The sequence below is a fragment of the Heterocephalus glaber genome, unplaced genomic scaffold, assembly GCF_053883595.1.
Source record: "Heterocephalus glaber isolate CG9 unplaced genomic scaffold, H.glaber_assembly_v1.0 deba00001447, whole genome shotgun sequence".
In the NCBI taxonomy this organism is placed as follows: domain Eukaryota; kingdom Metazoa; phylum Chordata; class Mammalia; order Rodentia; family Bathyergidae; genus Heterocephalus; species Heterocephalus glaber.
In genome coordinates this window covers 6,585,428-6,608,054 of record NW_028258299.1, presented here as the reverse complement: position 1 = coordinate 6,608,054, position 22,627 = coordinate 6,585,428, and the positions used below count along the sequence as shown (strand labels likewise).

Sequence of the window (22,627 nt, the reverse complement as noted above, 5' to 3'; positions counted from 1 at the left end):
TGGGGGGGGGGAGCCTGCCCTCCCCACCTCCAGAGGTTCCTTGGCTGAGTTTGTTTTGCCAGGGTGACCTGTTTAATCATCTCATTTTCTGGTGGCCGTTTATTCCTCGTTTCCATGGTTACGGCCCCATTAAGGGGAGAAGCAATAAGGCAGCGAGTCAAACAGGTAATAAAAACATTAAAGCCCATGTGCACAGAGCGAGGATGGGGCGGGGGAGGGGGCGCAGTGAGGTGAGACGGCCCAGGGAGCAGGCCTCGGCCACCAGCCCCACAGGAAGGCTGTTCCCCAGCTTAGGCGTCCCGTCCCCAGCCCTCCGTCTCCTGGGCCACAGGCTGCACTTGGAGGTAAAACAGGAAGGAGCGAAGTGAGAGGGAGAGTGACAAAAGCTCCCCCAGGACTGTTCCCAGCTGGTTGTGTGACCTGTTTCCAGGCTCCACCTCGCCCTCCCCTGGCGGGGGTGGGGGATGATTTCTGACGTTGTTTTGAGCTCTTGAATTTTTTTGCCAACTTTATCAGAAAGCATATTTGTGGTGAGTGCTGCTAACAGGGCCAGTCTGATGAGTAAATATTCCTGGTGTGGACGGCCCTGTGACCTTGAGAGGGAAGAGCGCAGCGGCAGAGGCCAGGGCATCGGCAGGAGCCAGGGCTTGCGGGGAGAGGAGGGGCTCTGTGCTGGAGAGGCTAGGCACTCCTGTCCCAGTGGGGAGCTCTTCCTGGGAAGGGGCCAGGTGGGGGTGAGTGGGCTCTGTTTGTCCCCCAGCACTCTCTTCCCAGCAGTAGGGTCTGTCCTGAGCACAAGTGACACACAGTTCAGGCTGGGTTGTGTGACTTGCTGAGGAGCTGTAGCCAGTTCTCCTGGGGCTCTCTTCCTGTCCTACGCCAAGGGTGAAATGCTGTGTGGAAAAGCAGCCGCCGGCCCAGGCCCCTGAGCCCCAGGTGCACCCACCTCCCAGTGTTGCTCCCTGCCCTTCCTGCATGTCCAGCCCTCTGCCCTGCCCTCGAGGCTGGCCGGAGACTGCAGGGAGGAGAGCAGCAGGAAGAGTGCAGCAGGGCTGGAGTGGTGCTGCCTGAGGGTGCTGCACCGGGGCCATTGCTCAGGGAGCAGAGAGGGCTGGGGCCAGCTCAGAGTCCCTCCAGGCTGATGAGGAGCTTGCTTTCCTGTTCTCTCCCCTGTTGCGATCCCCTGCAAACACATGGAGGCCTGGGTCTCTGATTATTAATTTCAAAGTTGATTCTGACTTGAGAGGGGAGAGAGAAGGTATGGGAAATGGGGAAACCCTTTGGCTGGGAACTGTGCCTTGGGAGCAGGCCTAGATGAGTTAATATTCTGATCAAACAATTAAAAATAGAAAATGTTCCCTCGGCACCAGCTGCTGAGGCTCTCGGCAACTGTCACCAGCGGGTTCAGGGGGCAGGTGGTACTGGAGGGAGCTTCCCCACAAGCAGCAGATTTCAGAGATCGCTGTGTGCCCACTGCCACCCAGGCCCAGGACAGGAGCTCAGGGCTCCCAGTCCTCCCAGTTCCCCCAGGAGCGGGGCCTGTGCAGCTTCAGGGCCGAGCTTCTCCCCTCCAGGCCCAGCCGCTCGGTGAAGTCATCGCCAGATGCCTTGGTAATTGCTTTAAGAATCCAACTTAAAATAAGATGAAAACTTATATTCCTGGGTGAGGAGTAATTTCCCATCTAATAGTAAATTAATGAAAGGATTAGAGCAGGGGGGCCAGCTGGGAGCCCATGCTCATCTGATAAATGCAACGTCTCAGGCCCACCAGCTCTAGACCAGGATGCTACTGCATCCCAGGCCAGGCCACACTTGTGAGTTCCCCGGGGGCACACCAGGGCCGGCTCAGGTAGGGGGACACATCCCTTGTGTGCTCACACTCCCTCCAGGGAACTGTGGGGACCGGTGGGTCAAAACCCCCAGTGAGAGAGGCTCAGGTCTGACCTCCCATGGGCCTGAGAACCCCGTCATCAGTTCCCCCAAGGAGGGATCTCGGGAACAAGAACTCTGTGCAGCCTTCACCTGTTACAACTGTGTTGTCAGCAATCAGGTGACCTTGAAGTCAGGTGACTAAGTGCCCACATCCCATGATCCCCTCTGTCCTGGGCACACTGGGATCATTGATAGCCCTGTCCAGAGGGTGGCCAGTGGGCTGCTTGACATGGCTACTCCCTCTGGGCTCCGGAGAGCACAAGCACCTTGGACACTGAATCTGTCCTCTCCACCTGAGTCTGCCTCGCTCATGATAACCAAGGCTTCTCTGTGGGCTGCTGTGTTCAGCCAGGTGCTATGTCCTAGGTGTGTGGCCATGCACCCTGCCAGCACCCCCAACAGTGGCGCACTGCCTGGAGGCCTGATGGGCTTGGAAAAGGGCTTGCAGCTGCGACCCCATCTCTTTAACTCTGAGCCCTCTCTCCCCTGGATCACTGCAGGGTGGCTTCTGGAGAGGAGTGGACCACACAACCCCTCCCCTCTGAGTTTACCCAGCACTTTCCTTCAGTGAATGTCAGCTAAGGCCACACCTAATATCCCACCTCTCATTAGCTCCTTCGGAGAAAGACAGGAATTGTCCTGTTTCACAGGTGGGAGGGCTGGAGGAGCAGCAGCTCACTGGGAGAGTGCTTGCCTAGCATGTCTGAGGCCCTGGGTTCAATACCCACCCCCCCCTTCTGCCAAAGCACCACAAATAGACAAACAGAAACACAGGTGGGGAAACAGGAGGCCCAGAGACTGCCGGGTTTGTTCCCAAATGCCAGGAGACAGACACAGCGTGGAGCTTCCTTCCACGGGGAACGTAGGCTTCCCCGAGGACTGTACCACATGGCAGGGCTGAGTGGAGGGCGCCCGGCTTCTGACCCTAGGTATGTACTGTGCTGCCTGGCCTGCATCCCAAAAGTCTCTGGGCCCCATGTGTATCCCACCTGTCCTCTGTGGTCATATCCCTGGGCCTCACATGCAGCGCAGTGGCTGATGGATGTGAATTCAGAGCTTTTTGCAGGAAAGTCTCCTTGTCTAAAGACTTCTATTTTGCCCATCTCCCCAGAAAGGGGTGCTCCCACATCTGCAGGGGCCAGGGCACTCTGGCTTGTCCTCCTGGTGAAAGGAAGTGAACAGGCTGGACGAAGGGCCCTTCAGGAAGTCTAAATGAGCAGGCGTTCTAGCGGATGCATGTTTGTGTGCTGTGTTTCTGTGAAACCAGAGATTTTGCGGAAAGGGAAGCTGGGGACAGTCCCCTTGGTTTCCTAGGAGACTGCTTTGGTTAGCTCAGGAGTGGGGATCCCCACTGGCCTCCCTTGCCACTAGAAGTAGCAGCACTGCCTTGGAAGTGCCAGGATCACCTTGCTGCTTTGCAGACAGCTGTCCCAGATCAGGACCTTGGTGTGGGGGCTGTACTGAGTCACTTGGGCTTTGCTGGGATGGAGCCTGAGAGACGACCAACTTCTTACCTAGAGTGGACTGCACTTTGCTTTTGGGATGGAGCACAGCTTGGTGTTCTTGGGAGAACTTGTGATGCACCAGTGGCCTATCCACCCTCTGTCCCACACCTACCCCCAACCCAGAGGAAGGAGTTATGGAGCAGTAGGGCTGAGAATTCCTAGTCTAAACATCCCAGGAAAGCGTGCTCAGGGAGGGAGCCAAGCCAGAACCACAGATGGTGTGATCCAGATCGTAACAGGGAGGGGGGTGGCTTTGAACAGTGGATGTTACGTGGCAGTTGCTGTTCAAGCAGACAGATTGGTGAATTCCAGGCTGCAGGGATCTGAGCAGGCCCTTGTTTATTTATCCCCTACTTGGGGCTGGGTGAATGGGTGGGACAGACAGAAGGACTGATAGGGCAGGAGGTCGACAGCCAGCCTAGGAGCACCCACCTCAGCCTGCCAACCATCCCATCCCACGCCGGCCAGTCACTATCCTACATAGGACTCCATAGGCCCCCTTCCCTGATGGGAACCGTGGGCAGGGCTTCAGCCCAGGTAAGGAGCCGAGGATGTTTTGTGTTTCCGGGTCCCTGGGGGCCCAGGGGCAGATTGAGACAGGCTCTTTGCAGGGAAGGTGTTAACAAACAGCAGGTGATTAAACATGACAAGCGGTGACATTTCTGTTCAGGGTTCTCAGTCCCGGCAAAGCCAAGAATGAAGCTATAAACCCTGACATTTTGTGTTATGCACTGAGAGGATTTTAATAGACCTCGCTCCCTCTTCCCCAGTCAACTTCTCTCCCTCCTTCACCTCCCACTGCCCCTCAACATAGCCTGCCTGGCCTCCAGGGGCCTTTCTGGGCCCTCCAATTGCTCTTTCCTCAGACCCCCCTGCACCTGCAGGGCCTGCTGGGCACTGCCCACCACCTCCCTTCTCTTTGATCTTTCCCAGGACCCCTTCTGCTCCCCCTCCCCCTGCACCCTTCACTCTCTCACCTCCTTTTTTTGGGTCCTGATCTCACAGCCTCTCCCTTCACGCGGCTGTCCCAGTTGTCTGGGACAGCAGGTGGCTGTTCCTGTGCTCTCTTTGTGCTCACAACATTTCCAGACAGACTTGAGAGCGGGTGTAGGGAGATTGTGGGGCTTGGTATGGGATTTTTTCCCCCATCTTTTTTTCAATCCCCTTTCTCCTTTTTGGGACAAGGACAGGAGGAGGAGGGAGAGAGTTGCACTTCACTGCAAACAGTTGCTGGATTTGTTCAGAAAGGGACTGGCCAGCAACAGTTGTCCCTCTCACTGAGAAATGTTGGAACAACTGGGACCTCCTTTGTTCTCCAGGCAGAGCCCTTCAAAGGGCATTTGGAGGTGAGCCTAGGGCTCAAGAGGGCAGGAGACCCATGGAGGGGTTCAGCTGTGCCCCACCCAGGGAGTCCCTACCCCAGCGGACAGAAAAGGTTCCTAGAGCTCCTGGGGATTTGAAGTGGAAGTCAAGCCACGCCCTTGGTCCCAGCTCTGCCCTAGTGAACTTGAGAAACACTTAGTTTTCTGTATTCCTTCAGTAAATATTTATTGGGCCAGACGCTGTGCTGAACAGTGGTCCCGTTCCACAGATCTTGTGGTCTAGTGAGGCACAGGGATAAGACACTACAGAAGAGCTACAGCAGGGAGCAGAGCGCAGTGAGAGGACAGGGAGGGGACAATGGCCAGGGTTTCTCAGAGGACATGATGTCACAGCTGGGACCCTGAAGCGTGCACAGGAGGAGGGTAGCCAGGATCTGAGTTGCAGGAGCCATTTCTCCCCCAGGGATAGTGTGCTGAAGGCCCAGGGAGAGGCAGGTGCTGCCCACAGGCGCCGCATGGCATGGCGTAGTCTGAGCTGTGCCACCCTACAGCAGGCGTGGTCTTTGATCTCTGGGTAACTGACCCCAAACTTGCTCCTCCATTCGCCCTTCCACTTTCACCCAACTCAGCGTGATTGGGGTAGGGGGGAACTCAGTGCCACAGGCGAGGGCTGCCACTGCCTTTCCTGCCCGCTAGTCCCTCCCCTGATGACTTACTCTTGACATGAGGGGCCAGGAGAGGGGTTTCAGGCCTGCAAGGGCAGGGGCAGGAAGAGCAGGAGGTGGGAGAGCCTGAGTCTTTGCCTCTGTCTCTTTGCCTTCCTTACCTGCTGACCTCAAGGCTCAGCAGGGATAGACTCCAGGGCCTTCCTGTACCCTCTTTGCCTCCCCTGTGCACTCCCAGCAGAAGCCTTGGTGCCTCTCCATAGACTAAGCTCCTTGAGCCCTCAGACCCTGATCCCAGTGTCTCTTGGGCCAGAGGGCACAGTGCCAGTAGGGGCTGAAGATAGAGTTGAGAAACCACCAAGCCAAGAGGAGAGGGCTGAGTTAACCCTTAGAGCAGGACCAGCAAGGAGCCTGCACACTGACCCGTGGGCCCTGGTATCCAGGAAGATGCCTGGGGAGCCGGGTTCAGCCCCTTGTCCACCCCAAGCTGCCCTCACACCCTAGCAGCATTCAGCCATAGGCAGGGGGCAGTCTGCAGAGCCTCTTCCCACCTTGCTCAGGCCTTGCAGAGGGCTTACCCTCCCTCCACATTGGTGCCCTGACCAGGACCAGGTTGGCTTCCTGTCCCAAGAGCAATGTGAAGGGTCTAGGGCAGACTCCTCCTCTCCAGCCCAGCCCAGCCTCGCCTTCCTACCAGACCTGACCTGGGTCCCTGAGTCCCACCCTTGTCACTCACTTCCCGCAGTCCAGCCATTCCCTGGGAAGGGTTGAAAGGCTCAGGCTTCCTCCTTCCCTCTGCAGCTGGGTGTGTGTATGGGCGTGGGGTGGGATGAAAGGGGCCAGGAGGGTAGTCCCGGGGGCCAGGACTTGGCCTGCTGCCCCTGTAGATCCGGAGCCAGGTTTTACTGTAATCCCTACATCCTGTTGCAGATCCTTAATCAGCTGGAGCCCAGGTTGGGCTGGCCCCTGTGGCGACACTTGGGGCTGTGGCATGGAAAACCTGAAATGGAGCTCCTGGAGTTGGGTTTGGGGGCTGTGAGGAGGAGGCAGGTGGGAGGGAGGGGAAGGGAGCCAGTGCAGGCACAGGATGTGTTTGGAGCCCAGGCCCGGGGGTGGGGGAGCAGCTGTTACAGGCTGGGAACCAGGGCTGGGGGGGGGCGTGTGGGGCCCCAGAGAACGCTGAGTCTGTGGGGGCTGCTGTCCTGCCGTGTAGCACCTTCAGGACAGCTGGCCCAAGAGCTGCTCTGACATTGACTAGGAATCAGCAGAGGGAAACCTGGGTGACACTGGCTCCAGGGTCTGTATTAACCTGGGCCAAATCCAAGGCCAGGAGTGTCCCTGCCCTGGTAGGAGCTCTGCTTCCTGAGGAGAACCAGGGCCGAGGGCCCAGGCAACCTGTCTGCCCTGGATTTGGTGGGCAGGGCACCAGGCCCTTAGCAGGGAAGGGAGACCCTGGGATCTGCCATTCCGTTTGCCTGAAGCAGCTGGCCCTGGTCCAGAGCTCCACACCACACTGGCCCCTTGGTCCAGCCCAGCCCTGCCACCCCTGATGAATCTTGGTCAAGAGTTGGGGCACCGAGGGGACTGGGTCCCCAACTCTTCTCAGCCCAGGGTGCAGCGGTGGAGGAGAACAAGGAGAAGCGCACAGGCCAGAGTGGCCAGCACTCGGAAGCCAGGAGTGGGCTGGCTGGCAGCGGGAGGGCAGACGGGCGTCTGTCCTGCCAGGGGCCTGGGCTGGCTCTGCAGACAGCCTCTTTTCTGTATGGAAATGAAGAATTTAGGCTAATGGAGCTCAACCATCTCTAATTTTGCGATGGCAGGAGGATTTTGATTGAAAGTAATTAAGCAAGCTAGCTGTAAAATTAATTAAAGCAAAAGGGGGGGATTTTTTATTGGATTGGATAGCGATATAGCGTCTGTCAGGCGGGGGACGGATGGGGGTGACCTGAATCCTCTGCCCTCCCCCCTCCCACTCGGGACGTTTATGTCACTTTAATCTCCTTACAGCGGCTGCTGTGCATTTGTTTGAAATAATCAAGGAAATATGGTCAGAAATTGTCAGCTTTCAGATCTAATTTACCTGACGGCCCCTGTGCGAGCCAGTGCGGCCTGGGGAGTGAGCGTGCGTGAGCGGGTGGGGGAGCTGAGTGGGCTCTGAGCACGTTGGGCTCTGCAGCCTGCAGCCCGGCCCGGGGCACCCTCTGGTGGGACCCATGGGCAGAGTGGCGCATCCCTGGGCTTTGCCCCTTTCTGGAACAGACCCCAACCCCCACCCACTTGCTGCCGCTCCCTCCCCTGTAACCAGCTTTAGGGTTTAGGGATATAGGATTAGGGAGGTGGTTGTAATTCCTTATTCCAGATGGCTGACAACTGCTAAACCCCTCCACCAGGGCCACAGTTTTAAAAATACTCCTAAATTAGTCCCCTCATGTCCTCGTCGTTGGCCTCAGCCAGGGGATTGAGGAGATGGGCTGTAGGGAGGGCTGGTGGTGTGTCGACCACAGCACCCTCTGCCACCTGCTGCCCTCCTGGGTCTCTCTGTCCCTTTGTTGCCCGAATCCCAGGATGGAGCTTACCCCGATTCCCCTTCACAGCACAACTCACAAGGTCTGGGGTCCTGGTCCCTACCAGAGGACACCTCCCACCCCCATGCCACACAGACCCACCCACCGCCAGTGGGTGAACCAGCCTCCACTTGCATGTCCCTTAGTAACTGGAGAGCCTGACTGCCAGACCCCGCAGTCCAGAAGTTCTGGTTCAGAGATTGGGGTGCTTTCCCAGGTGGGCCAGGGTGGGGCTCAACCCTCCCTAGAAAGAGCCTTTGGCTTTTGGGGCCCACTGACCCTGGAGCAGTCAGTTTTCAAGGCTGTAGAGAGTCACACACATACTTTTTTTGGTACTGAGAATTGAACCCAGGGCCTTTGCCCTGGAATACATCCCCAGCACTTTTATGTTTTTTATTTAGAGACAGGATCTTGCTAAGTCACTAATTTGTCCAGGCTAGACTCTAACTTGTGGTCCTCCTGCCCCAGCCTCTCAAGTGCTGGGATTACAGAAAGTCCCCCTTTAACCCCAAATGTACTGCAGTTGGCTTTGCCAGGCCTTTGAGGGCTCTGAGTGGGAAGTGGGTCTCTGGATCTGCGTGTTCCTGATCAGTGAGGGACCCAGGCTTTCACCACGTCTCCCCAATTCTCAGGGCATGCTCCCCTTCCCGTTCTGAAGCCCAGTGCAGATCCAGGACAGCCTCTGCCCGAGTGCCTGTTGCTCTGGGAGCTCCTTGTCCAGCCAGAGTTCCTTGACTGCCCCTAGCACAGGGGAGAGGTTGGGTGTCCTAGAAACAAGATCAGAGTGAACTGCAGCTCCTCATTTGCCCACCACAGCACGAATCCATTAGAAGGCCTCTGTCCCCACCCACCCGCCTCAGGGTTCCCCCAGCACCCTCTGCCTTGTCTTCCACCAGTTCTTCCCCTAGCCTTGAGGGCACCTCCCACCCCCGGCTGGCTCTGGGGCGGGCTGGTGACTCAGTCTGCCTCCTGCGCAGCAGCCAGGGAGAGGGAGTATGAGCTCCTGTTGTTGCTTCCAGTCTCGCTGCTGAGCACAGCCCCTGGAAGCTGGGGAACCATCACCTGCACCCTTCTCAAGTGCTCTCTGCCTCGACCTCCACTCTGCCCCAGCCATGAGTCACTCAGCCTGGTGGGTAGGGATGAAGCCCTGAAGAACTCTGCCCAGGAAAGGGGGAGAAAACCTGCCCATCTCCCGCAGGTCCTCAGGACACAGTTCCTCAAGCGCAGGGCCACGAAGGACCCTGTACTCCCCTGCTGCCAGAGCCCACAGGGGCCTTGGCGAGAGGAGGTAGAATGTTTGGGGATCACAGGCTTCACAAGAGACAGAGTCTCTGCCCTTTGTGGCCACCAGCTTCCCAGAGCCCACATCCCGGGAGACCGGAGGTTAGAGAGAGCCTTGGGACCCAGCCCAGCCTGGGGCCTGGGGCCTGCACCAGGGCGCAGTGGGCTGTCTGCCCTGGGAAAGGGGCTGGATCTGAGCTGAGTGCTAGTCCAGGGCTCGTGGTGGCAGGCGGAGGTGGAGGGAGGCTCCTGCAGAAAGGATCCAAGGCAGGCCTGGGCAGGCTGGCACACCGAGGCACAGAGGGGTTGGAGCAGCCTGGAGAAGGAGACATCTTTGCTCAGGGCTCCTAGTGTCTGAGGCCCCTCTTTGCCCTAGTGAGGAGAACCCGGGTTGGGGATGCTGTACTGAAAATTCACTTTTTGGAGCTAATCCTATGTGGTAAGGAGAGAACTTGGTTCTGCAGTGGCTCTCCTTGGAGAAGAGAGACAGGCGTGGGCAGTGAGGCTGGCCGTGGGCACTGGGGGTGTAAGTCTGAGGAGCACATCCCTGCCCCAGTAGGCCCTAGAACAGTGGGGTCCCTGGGGGTCTAGGAGAGGGAAGATGTGAGAGGGCAGCTTGGGGCCTGGAAGTCAAGGGTCAGCCCATCAGTGCCTGGTTTTCTGTCACCTGCCAGCACCAGGCGGTCTCCACTGCTGAGATAACACAGGGCAGCTGCCCTCCTCCTCCGGGGGTTTCCTTAACTCACACGCAAATATATGAAACAGCCAGCCGACCACGAAACACTCACATGCACACACCCAAGGGTTCCTTCCTTCCTTGGCCCCCAGTGCTTTGAAGGAACCCGGGGTAGATGCTGGCCTCCTCTCCCCAGGACCCTCCCTAGCTGACCTGTCTCTCTGCTCCCTTAGAGCCAGGTGTCTGAGCCTCTGGGGCAGAAGCTGTGGTGGGAGAAAAGGCAAGGCCGGCATAACTGGTGCTCTGGTCTTGTCCAGACCCCAGCCTCCACTCCCTGCAAACTTGGGGAGTAAGGACTTCCCGGTGGGCTCCACCTGGCCCAGCAGGTGGGCGATCTCTCCTGTTAGGGAAGTGGGGCCTGGCACGAGTTAGCTGGCTGGCCTCCCTGTCCCAGAGCAGGGAGAGGAAGGCCCTTCCCTGGAGTTCTTACTCGTGCTTAGCAAGGGCCAGCGGCCTCAGGAGAGTTCTCAGGGTGCCCTGGCCACGGGAGCTGGTGGCGGGGTGGGGTGGAAGGTACCTGCCTGGCTGGGAGAGAAGTCCAGAGGGGCAGGGGTCCAGCCTCAGGAATCATTAACTGCTGTAGGGTCTCGTAATCCTCACAGTGCCAGGGACCTGACACCTCCTCCAGCCAGGTCCACGCCGAAGTTGGCTAGATATGACCGAGGCTCCCGGAAGTGCCTGGGGCCAGGCTGGGCTCTTGAAGCCTGCCCTGGTCTGCCAGATTCTGTGCCCTCAGACCTCTCCTGCTCACGCTGTGCCTACCCTGCTACCCCAGACCCCTTCCCTCCAGTCTGGACTTGGTTTCTTGCCCTTCGGGCCTCAAGTCTCCCTGGCCCAACCCTGGCCCGTCCTCTGTCCCCCTGGCTTCACAGTCGCATTTTGCTGCCAGCGCAGGGCACTGAAAAACTGCTGGCACTGCCAAAAACCCTGTGTGCGCTATGACTCCCCAAACATCCCTTTATTTTTATTGTTCTGTTAATTACTGTTTAAACTTTAATAAGTCACTTCGTCAGGAGGGGGGACCTGCCGTGAGCTTTTCTGTGGAAACACAGGCGGGAGCGACTCGGGTGTAATATAACCCTTTATGCGATGTGGGAATGTTTAGATTGTAACAGAAACTTGTTATTTTAATGACAGTTGGGGGGGCGGTCTGGGCAGGGAGGAGGCGGAGGGGTGGGCGCTCCCCTTCATCCCCACTGAGGGCTTGGAGTGGCCTGGCCTCATCCAGGTTGTTCTCTTGCTGCTGACCACACCAGAGGGTCCAGCATGCCCAGAGCCTTCCCAGGCTCCCCACTGGGAGGGAGACCCAGCCCCAAATGCCCAGGCAGGTGAGGGCCCAGGAGGAGGTTGGGGGGCAGAGAAGCAGCGGGCACTGGGCAATTCTCTGACCCCTGGGCAGAGCTAGGCAGGGCCTGGACTCTACACCTAGTTGTCCCCACAATTACCAGGGAAGGGACTCTGCTCATGGTCACCATCGAGCAGTGGCAGGCACCATGTGCTCCACAGCTCTGTACCAAACATGTCACCACATCATCTCCTCAACACAGTGTGTCACAGATGAGGACCCTGAGGCCAGGGCAAAGGAAACTTGCTTAGAGGGGGCTGTGTCTCTGGTGTTGATTGATTTGGAAGTTGCCAAAGCTGAGGTGCCCAAGTGTGGTCTCAGAAGGCTGGTCATTGTCCTGCAGTGGCCCCACACGGGCATCCAGGATGGTGCTCGTGAACAGGGCGAGGGGGATGTTGGGCAGGATCACCCTCAGGTCCCTCCTGACTCCCATCAGGAGAAGCTAGAAGGCCCGGTTGGGCTCACCTGAAGTCTGGGGATGAGGGCTACCTGCTGTCTTCCTTACAGGGCCTGCCCCTGTCTCCGGGGAAGTCCGGGGCTCAGGCCCAGTGTGGGGGTGATGGCAGTTGATGCCTCCATTCTCCTCCCAGAGGCACTTCTGCCCCAGACCTGTGTCCACAGCAGGGAAATCTGTGGAGGACACCTTGTCCTCAGGGTCCACGGGGCTCCTGCTGGGACCTCAGGTCACCTTACAGCCTATTTCCTTGTTTTGACTTTTGGTCCATATGTCTCTCTCTCTCTCTATCCACAGAGCCAAGCTTCTGCTCTATTCCAGGCACCAGAGTGGCAGAAATAAAGGAGCCCTGTGCCTGCCTTCAAGGGCCTGTGCCTGGTCAGTGTTAGCAAAGTGGCCTCGGGGAAGGGCAAGACCAGGGCCCGCCTCTGCCCAGGGCCGGCACCATCCAGTCTGGCCACAGAGGCAGACCCTTGCACTCTACCTCTCCTGTCTCGCTCTGGCTGCCTGCCACTGAGAGCACCCCTGGGAAGCCATCCTTGCGCCTGCCGTCCAGGGCCAGAGGTTCAGGGCCCAGGTGCCCTCGTGCTGGAGGGAGAGCCCCCAGATGGTGGTATCGGTGGCGTGGGCCGTGAATCGCTGAGGTTTTCCTTTTCCAAGCAGCGCGTTTCCCTAAATTGTCTTTGACTGTGTGCATGGGTAATGAAAGTTTATGCCCTTGTTAGAAGGACAGGCGGCCAGTTCCAGTTAGAACTGGGGCTGTCTCCCTGCCAGCCCCCTCTGCCCCCTCCCCAGCAGGAGAGAGAGTATGAACACGATTGTGTGGGTGTGCGTGTGTGTGCGTGTACACACAAGCCCCCTCCCTGGTGGATAAGGAGGCTGTTAGGGAAAGGAAGAGGGGACAGAAAAAAGAAAAAAATTTCCATATTTGTGTAAGTTGCTTTAAAAGCATTTTATCATGTCATAAAAAAGGGAAAGTACTCTCAGAAATTGATCCTCTCTGCCAGCCCATTGGACAGAAGGACGTCGGGATGTTAATGGCCATCCTGCTCCAGGGTGGCTTATTAAAAAATTTATACATAAATGCTTAAAATTGCATAAATTATTTAAAAAAAACCAACAAAGTAAGCAATTTGAATTCCCTCTTTCCCCACCCTTCACTCGATCCCCCCTTTTCCAGTCCCCTCCTCGGGGCCCTCCTGGTCCCTAGACTCCTGTCTCACTCCTCAGGGTGTTCCCCCTCTTGTCTCCGCTTCCCACCACACCCCCCGCACTGCCTGCCCTGCCCTTCTCCAGGGTTTCCCTGCCTCACCCACAAAGTAGTGAAACAGCCAGCCCACCATCAAACATTCACGTGCACATGCACTAATAAAAACACCACTAATAATGCCCCAAATCGCAAAATTAAATATTAAGGCCAAAGGAGGCGGACATGGAACGGAGCTGCCGCCACCGTAGCCCAAGTTGGAGCTGATGAGTGTGTCTCTCGCAGGCGTGGAATGTCACCCACACATCCTGGAGACTGGAGTGGGGAGTTTTATGATGGTTTTTCATTGATTTGTTTCCCCAGCGCAGCTGCCGACCTCTATTGAGGGACAAACATAATCAGCACTGACGCAAATTAGATGGTTATTCGTTTTGAAAATTGACAGAAAAACAATAAAAAAGATGAAATGCTCCCAAATCAATAGATATAATGAAATTCAAATAATCCGAGAGATGAGGTCTCCATGGCAACTGATAATGTGGAAAAGAAAACAATTTAATAAAGGACAGACACACTTTGAAAACAGATTGGGCCTGGGGAGGGGGGCGGGCTGGCGGGCGGAGGGCTGGAGCGCGGGCTGGCGAGTGAAGGATCACTGTCCGTCCCAAGGACACCCGCCATAATTAAGCGAGGCTTTCGGCCCCAGAAAGTGCAGATTCAGGTTTTAATACACAAAATTATTTCAGGAGCAGTGAATCGGAAAGTCGTTTGTAATGACCTTCCTGAGAGGCCCGGGCGCGGGGCATGTTGGAGGCTGGGCGGCCGGGCGGCTGAGTTATGGCATATTTGTGTTTTTATAGTGCGGAGGGGAGGGGGTGGGGGGAAGGGGGGGGAAGGTTAAACAGTATTTACAGCTCAGTTGTTTTCAGAGAGGAAAGAGAAATAGAGTTCATGGGGAGATGCAGCGGGCAGGCGGGCGGGTGAGCAGGGAGGCCTCCCGGGCAGCGCAGAGGGGAGGTGGGTCTGGACAGGTCTCCCCCTCGGCTGCCTCACCCAAGGCCTCCTCAGGACCAGGAGGAGCTGCCAGGAGCCGCCTACTCTGCCACGGTCCGTGGTGTCCCTCAGCTAGCGGGGCCTGCTAGGCCGGGGTCTTTCCAGGGATGGGCGAGAGCTTCTCCCAGGCTGCACACACAGCTGCAGCTGCTCAGTAATAAGGTGCACTTCTGCTGCTGCCACAGAAAGGTCCCGTGCTGTTCACCCTAAGCTCACCCCCCCCCCCAGTCTCTGATGCCGGGGACAGCAAGAGAGGACCCCAGATGAGCGCACAGGGTCGTCGTGCCCCATGTGGGAGGGCCTGCAGCCCACATCCTCCTTGGCGTCCCTTCTTTCGCTCCGCCTCCCTGCCTAGTGCCTGCCTTGGGCACGCAAAAGGGAAAAGCATAGTACCCTGGGGTTTGCAGAAGTGGGGGCCACAGAGAGGGCAGGGGTCTGCTTGGGCTCCCATAGCCTGGCCCTGGGGCCATCTGAAGGCACCCCTGCCCGGGCTGTGTCTCACCTCTGGCTGCAGGAACTGTGTCTGTGTTCTGTTACCGTGACCACACACAGGATTTCCATTTTCTGGGCTGCTCTACATGGTCATGTGTGAATTTAATATGATTGTACAAATTTAGACGCCTGAGCGTGTATGCGCGCTCGCAGACATGCACACGGTCTGTGTGTTTGCTCGGTGTGTGTGTTTTAAATCTCCCCTGGGTGGTAACTCTCTTTTTTCTCCCCTTCCTGTTTGGCTGTGACCTGGGGGAGATTGATAGCCAGCCTGTGCGGTGGATGCTAACAGTTCCCCTGATTTATAGAGTTACTTACGCTAAGTGAGGCCACTTAGACGCGTCTGGATAGTAAACCTTTTAACTGGACTAAAAAATCATAATAAATAAATAAACAAAGGGGGGCAAGCTAGGGCCCAGCAGCCAAGCCCCGCCCAGTCCCAGCATGACTCTCTTTGAGGACCTGAGACCTGGCCAAGAACCCCAGGGGAGCAGTGGCCACTCTTCCCTCCCACAGAATCTCTCCTGTCCATCTCCTTCTATCCTGAGCTGGGGATGGGATTGGGCCCGGGAGGGGAGGACACCCTTCTCCCAGGGGACAGTCCTGACTGGGGAGCTTGAGGAGGAAACTGTTCAGATGGCGATGGGGAGGGAGCGGGTATCCAGCCAGCCTTCCGTGCTCACAGACTTGCTGCTGGTATGCCACCTGTGCTCTTTGCCACTGTGATGGCTCCTGTGATGACTTTTAGACATTCACTCCCTTGTCTGAATGAACCGTCCGCAGTGTAGGGACCAGGATAATGTAGGACCCAGGGCTGCCTGTCTTGTTCATGTCGTAGCCTCAGGATTCAGCCCAGGGCCTGGCCTGCAGAAGGTGCTCAGGGTCATGGCATGGACATAGGCACAAACTGAGGCTTGTGGTCCACAAAGTTCAAGTTCTGAAGGGGCAGCAAGGTGGAAACTTCAAGTACATGCCGGCTCTGAGACTCCAGGACAGCTGGTTGGAAGGCTGTGGGAGATGTGTGTGGGGTTTGAGACTGCGACCTTGAACATCTGAGCCCAGAGTCGGGCTCCAGCACCGACTTGGTGACCGTGGGCAATTAGCAATCTTGCTGCTACTGCTGCCTCCTCTGGAAATGGAAACAGGGTCCCTGGGACGTAGGGACCCTGGGGGGATCGCCAAGGTGACTATAAGTGCCCAGCGTGCTCCCTGGCACAGTGCTCAGGAGGTGCCAGCTGCTGTATGTTTCTAGACATCACCGGCTAGGGCAGTACCAGAGTGGTGGGGCAGTGCCCATGAACCCCCAAGCTGCCCAGCAGCAGGCTGTCGAGGCTGCACCTCCACCCCAAGGGACTGGCTGCTGGCCCCTGCCTTCCCACCTCCTGATATACAGCGGGCATTAGGCCGCTCAAAGGGGATACTGCATCCTTAGGAAGAAATATGTCCTCATTTTTCTTAAACACCGTTTCCACTGAGTGAAATGTTTAGAAGGGACGCGCTGGGAGAACTTTATTTCCTACCAGGGAGTTCAGAGCCACCAAGCAGAGCCCATAAAGCACCCGGAGCCTGGTATCTGACAGGCAGCCCGGCCCCAAAACACATTACTCACGGGTAGGGAGGGGCTGCCAGGCCTGCCCAGCCCCCTGGGACTGCCCCCGCCCTGGCAGGACAAGCTACTCCAAGACCCAGGCCCTGGCAGTGGGGATCAAGCCTCTCCTCCCCTAGAATGTGGGAGAGGACCTGGGCCTGGGCCTGACCAGGTGAGGAAGGAGCAGTTCTTCAGCTGCCCCACCTCTGCCTTCTGAGTCAGGGAGATCAGGGGACAAGGGGCCCAGATGCAGCTACAGGAGCCCCCCTCCTCACCCAGAACTGGCAGGAGCCCTGGCCTTCCCCAGCCTTTGGAGGGAGTGATGAAATTCAAGCCATAACGGGCCCCTTCTCCCGAGGCTCTCCCTTCATTCGATTTCTGAAGCTGGCTGATTTGAATATTTATAAATATCAGTAAATTATTTATTGTAGCAATCTGCTGCACCATTTTACCCATCGAAGTTAACACTTTAGGGGGCTCCGTGTTATGGGAACAGGAAATAGGGGTGAGGAGGAGATGGGTAAGGGGAGAAATGGAGCCCCATTAGGGAGGACCTCCCAGAACTTTCCCAGGAGCCTTAGCGGTGCAGACCTGAGCCCGACCTTCTTGGGCTCCTGGCATGATAGGCCCAGGCTCTGGGGTGTCTGTGGCTTCAGGATCAACTTCTTCCTCTGTCAAATGGGGCAGTGATAGTACCTGCTCACTGCATTGCTCTTTAGCAGAAATCGGGGCCATCGTGCTGTAAAGGACAGTCACTTTGTTTTTGGTTTTTTTGGTACTGGGGATTGAACTCGGGTCCTTGCACTTGCGAGGCAGGCAGCAGAACCACTGAGCTAAACCCCTGGCCAGTACAGTCACTTTGTACCTGTGTTTCCCCAGCCCCCAACGGGGCCTGCTCAGCTCAGGGACAAGGACTGCCTGCAAGGGGCTTGCTGAGTTCGGAGCCTTGGTGGGGAAGCTTTGGAACCTGGGGCAGCACCATTTCCTAGGATGAGAGGGGGCTGTGAGGGCAGCTTCAGGCCTCTCCTTTCCTCACTGTGTCTTCTAGGCCAGGTGAAGGTTCCAGGTCTTGGGACCTTGAGCCAGGTGTGGTACCATGTCTATCTGTTGTCCCCTCCCAGGGCTCAGCTACCTTTCCCCAGCTCTTTGCCTGCCAGCCTTATACTTGGCACAGATGGGCTCCCTCACCTGCAACCCTTGTTCATGGAGAAGCCTGCCCAGCCCAGAGCCCACAAGGGAGAGCCTGGCCATGTGCTCACAGCTCTGACTCCAGGGCCCAGGCCATACCTGTGCTGTGCCACCTCCCAGGCTTCACCCTGGCCAGTCCAGAGCCACTAGGGCCAGAGGCTGGAGGCTGCCAGGAGCAGAGTGGGCTCCCTGCCCAGCCCACCGGGGCTGCCCTCCCCTGCCCCCTGTCTGCCCATCCTGGGTGAGCACAACAGGAGTCCCCTCTCCTTCCCACCCCCGCCCCAGCCTGCCTCCTGGGCAGCATTGTTCCCAAAGGAAGTGTCTAGTGTAAACAGAGCAGCGGGCAGGCTGGTGGCGGGAAGGAGATGAAAGGGGCAGTGACAGGGCCAGGGACGGATGGCTTCCTTCCATTGAGGCCTGGCCACGGCGTTTATGTTTTAGGGAAGAAAGTCAAAGGAATGTTTACATGGACAGGAGTCTGGGGTCAGACCTTGGGGGCGGGGTAGTCTGCAGGTCCTTGGGCCCTGATGGAGGGGCTAGCAGTGAGGCCCCGTGGGGGGCTGGGAGGCGGCAGGCAGACAGTCAGCTCTCGGCTCACACGTGCCCCCTTCCCGCTGCCCCAGTGCTACACATTCTGCCACTCACAGCTCACAAGCCCTGCCCCTGCGTCCCAGGCCCAGGCACCTCCTCCACCTCCACCCTAGGGACCAGCAGTAGAGTCAGAGGGAGGGCAACATCTGGAAGGCAGGTGGGCTGGGGCAGAGCAGCAGCTGGAGGGCAGGTGTAGGGGGAGTTGGCAGAAGCAAAGGAGCCTGGGGAGTGGGGGTGGGCCCTGGGTCTACAGCTGCATCGCAGCTGGTGGGGGCCCTGGTGGGGACTGAGCCGGCACACAGCGGAGAGCAGGAGAGGAGAGGCTGGGGCCAGTGGGCTGACGATGGGCTGACGATGGGGAGGCTCCAGGATGGGTGGGACCGGGGAGGGGGTGTCACCAGCAGCAAGTGCAGCCTTGGGAGCTCCTGCCTCCCTCTTCCTCAGGATAAATATTTATAGATTCATTTGCCGTCTGCCATACACACTTGGCTGCTTACCTCCTGGTAAAAATAGTGCAGGCTCCCCCACTCGTGTCCTTCCCTTCTCTGTCCAGGGAAGGGGACAGAGGGGACCAGGTGAGACCTGACCCCCCAGAGGCCTGTTGAGGAAAAGTGTCGCAGAGCCTGCTGGCCACCTGGCGGTTCAGTGGGCATGTGATGACGGGCTTTTTGCTGCTGTGAGAAGCAGCCCCATGCCAGTGTGTAGGGACCTGGGTGTGGGCAGCACAGACTGGGCACTGTAGACAAGCATCAGGAGAGTGGGCATCCAGCCCAGGCAAGGGTCCGAGGCCCTGAAGGCAGGGCCACAGGACTGGTTAGGACCAAGGGCAGGCTGCACAGACCCTTTGCTGGCAGTGGGCTGGGTTGTCATCCAGTGTGCTCCGGGCCAGGCAAAGCCACACATACCAGCAGCTGGTGAGGAGGAAGGCCTGGGTGCAATGGGCAATGTGTATGTCAAGGGGCAGTGTCTGTGTGCCCAGTACCTGTGGATGAGGCCCCTGGGCAGACGTGGGGTGGTGTCTCGGTGGGCTCCCGGGGTGTGAGTTTTCTGGTGTCTGATCCATTGTAGTGAAGCCCCTCTCACCACACAGCAGGGGAGCAGCGCCCCCCCCCCACTTAACCTTCTGATCTGTCGGAGAAATACACTTTTGTGGGACCCTGTACACAAAGTAATTGTGAGCTGACACCCTCTGCCTTGGCCACTGCCCTGTCACCAGCTGCATCACAGGGTCTGGCACACAGTAGGGGTTCACGAATGAATAGCTGGACAGGCAGATGGATGGACAGGTAGGTGAATGTGTGGGGTCACTGTGTGTGTGTGTGTGTGTGTGTGTGTGTGTTCATGCACGCGTGTATGGCTGCCCTTGCTGGCCCCCAGGACCCTCAGTGCTCTGATCGGGCAGAGTGAAAGCTAAGCAGCCGTGAGGGGATGGGCAGCACTCAAGTAGCCTTGTTAGCATTTCTGGCTTCTCGTGTGGGCTGTCATGTGAGGGATCAAGCAAGCTCTGGGCCATCACTGGGGACCTAAGCAGTCCAAGCCTGTCCTGGCTGGGCAGAGGAGGAGGATGGAGGCTCTGGACAGCGACACAGGAGTTCTGTGCTTGGATGGTCCTTCCTGAGGCTTAGGGAAAGAGAACAGCAATAGGAAATGGCCGGCCTAGAGAGGCTGCAGAGGGCCAGGCCAACCCTGTGGGGGTGGGACACTGAGGGGAAAATAGAGACCTGTAGGCCCCTGAGTGGCTGGAACCCAGGGGAACAGCTCTGTAATCCAGTGAGCAGGGGTTAGAGTCAGCAGGGTCCAGGCACCTGGCCTGCCAGGGGAGCTGCCAGGGGATGAGATGCTGAGATGGAGAAGATGCCAGGAAAGTGCTGCTAGGACAGCAAGGCTAGGGGTTGGCACAGGCTGGAAGCTGGCTGTGTGCTGATCCCCCAGGGACCTGTGGTGAGGCGGAATGCTCACATGTGGAGCGGGACTGCCAGCAGTGCAGCACTGCCACTTGCCAGCCTCCCCACCACCAGCCTCTTTGCCTGCCTGTGCCTTAGTGTCCTGTGTACCACAGGACAAACCACCTCTCCGAGAAGCTCTTTAGGGCCAGATGCCTAGGAAATGTTTCTAGGAACCAGCTGCTAGGAAGAAAACTTGTATTTGAAGTCTTCATTCATTCATTTTTGAGCCACCTACTATGTGCCAGGCTCTGAGGATAGAGCAACCTGTGAGGCTGCCCCTGGAACTCCCAGGGTAATGGGGGAGAGAAGCACATGCCAAGCAGTGCCAGGGCAGTTTGGTGGAACCGTGGTCAATCTGGGAGGCCTGTGGCTTAGGGGATTCGAGCCTGATTAGGGGGTGGGTGTGCATGGCATGCAGGCCTCTCACCACGTGCCCCTCCATCCCTGCAGCTGAAGGCACCCGGTGCACCGACCCGCCTGCAGGCAAGCCCTCAATGGCGGCCAAGCGCAAAGGTGGCCTGAAGCTCAACGCCATCTGCGCCAAGCTGAGCCGCCAGGTGGTGGTGGACAAGGGAGCAGAGGCCGGCTCCCAGGCCGTGGGCAGCCCACTGCGGCCCCGGGACAAGGAGTGCAGTGGCCCTGAGTCTGGGGTGCCCCAGGCTCCCCGAAGCGAAGAAGACAAGAGGCGGGCGGTGATCGAGAAGTGGGTCAACGGGGAGTACAGCGAGGAGCCAGCACCCACGCCAGTGTTGGGGCGAATTCCCCGAGAGGGCCTGGAGCTGCCGCCCGAGGGAGTCTACATGGTCCAGCCCCAGGGCTGCAGCGATGAGGAAGACCATGCAGAAGAGCCTTCCAAAGATGGCGGCGGCAGCCTGGAGGAGAAGGACTCGGATGGGACAGCCTCAAAGGACAGCAGTGGCCCTGGTGCCAAGCAGGCTTCAGGTGGGTGTGTGGCCTTGGAGTGGAGGCTGAAGGCTTGGAAAGGGCGCAGGGCCCTGAGAGGCTGGGAACACACCTGCTTCCTCTCTTCTGGCCCAAGGTAGCAGGGCTCAAAGGGACAAGGAAACAGCTTCCCGAGTGTGTGAGCAGGCCAGGGGTGCTGCCCCCAGAGCGGATGTTTGAGAAACAGTGGTGTACAGATGGACAGACAGACCAGATAGGTGGCAAGTAGGTGGGTATTTGCACACCTGCAGAGTGACGAGCCTGTCGTGGGGCCATAGTATCTGCCGTGAGTGTGAGAGCAGTGGGAGGTAGGCAGCAAGGTGAAGCCCATGAGCTCTGTCTCCATCTTCTTTCTCTAGGGGCCTTCCATGAAGAGGCTTTGTTCTCACCTCCTCCCTCTGCCTTCTCCCTGGGCCTCTGTTTCCGGGCCCTCTTCGGCAGCACCTTTCTGGGCCACGTGGCCAGCCTGGCCCAGCCAGCAAATCCCTCTCCACCCAACCGCTGGACATGGCTCTCTCTGTTCTCTTTCCCAAGAGGTGGCCGAGGCCCAGCTTCTCTAGTGTCTCCTTGTCTGTAGGACTCAGAGCAGCCTGGAGCTTTCAGCTTCAAGAGGGTGGGCAGGCAGGGGTCCCCAATAGGACTGGAACCAGGGGTCTGAGACCTTTGCTTTGGCCCCCAGCCTCCTTCCCAGGCTCATGCCTAGAGCCCTGTGCCTCCCTGCCTGCTCCCCTGTCCCCCTTCCCCCTGCAGCAAGGGGCACATCTCCTCCCTGTGCGGGGAGCCCTGCGCAGCCACATAATTATGCATATAAGATATAAACAGAGCTGTTTAATTATCCTTCGCCACATCAGTGACAGAGTAATTAACAAACATTGCAAGATCAATGAGGAAAAGTGTGACCTTCAGTTTCCTCTGATAGGGAAAGCCCTTGCCATTGCCAGACACAAGGTGATTGTGCTGGGCCTGAGAAGAGGGGCGCAGTGACAAGGACTGCTATCCCTTCAGCACCCCCTGCATACCCACTCTGCCCATGGGGAGGCAATGGCGCAGGCCTCGCCTCCTGCCTCTCTCTCTCCTGGGAGCAGCTCCTGGGATGGGGAGGCCTGATGCAAGGCTTGGACTCTCTGTGGCCTTGTGGCCCTAGGCCTCACCCCTCAGCCCTGAGCACTTAGTGCCAGCCGGCCGGCCCTGCTGCCAGGCCACCTTCCCTGGGGCTTGGGGCTCAGGCACACAGGGCTCTGGGCTGACTCAGGGACCCCCGTCTGGCCCCCTCCCTGCTCGAAGCTGCCTGCCCTTCAGAGCCTTCTGTTTCTCTGCCATATATAGTGAGGGCTCAGCTGCCTCCAGCTATTTTTAGCCCCTTTCCCTGGTCCCTGAGCCACTGCCTCCAGCAGCCAGAGCCCACTCCTCCCGCTGGGCCCCCGACCTGTGTGGCTGGAGCTCTGGACAGTGGCTGGCCTCCCATCTTGCCAGGGCAACAGCTGTCTGTCACTCTGCCCAGCCTGTCCGCTCCTCACCCGCTGGGGTCCTGGTGCCCCCCAGGAAGCCCCCCCCAAGAGCTCAGAGCCCCACTTTCTGCGTCCTGCTGGGTTTCTCACCCACTCCATCAGACCTGCTCTGGGAGTGCTTTGGAACCCAGACCCCGAAGGTTTGTGTGGCACTGGGAGGGGCCCCTCATGCCTGCCTTCCCTTGGCTGTGCTGTTAGGAACCCCCCCCCCGTGTGGGACTACTGGGGCAGACCTCTACAGGGAGGAGGAAGTGTGGTATTCCTGGGCCGTGGGTCTTGCTGCCTGTGTGCACCCAGCCCTGATTTGG

At 58.1% G+C, this 22,627-nt stretch overlaps 1 protein-coding gene across 19 annotated transcripts in view; it reads left to right on the top strand.

The window, feature by feature from the left end:
- Casz1 (castor zinc finger 1) overlaps positions 1-22,627 on the top strand; it is a 150,243-nt gene that overhangs the window by 103,617 nt on the left and 23,999 nt on the right. For 16 of the 19 annotated variants that reach the window (XM_087214440.1, XM_087214434.1, XM_087214442.1 and 13 more), the window contains 2 exons: positions 12,102-12,182; positions 20,320-20,811. In XM_087214440.1, coding sequence (XP_087070566.1) covers positions 12,102-12,182; positions 20,320-20,811 — 573 coding nt within the window. The remainder of the gene's footprint in view (positions 1-12,101; positions 12,183-20,319; positions 20,812-22,627) is intronic. The other 3 variants (XM_087214446.1, XM_087214445.1, XM_087214447.1) reach the window with 1 other exon arrangement.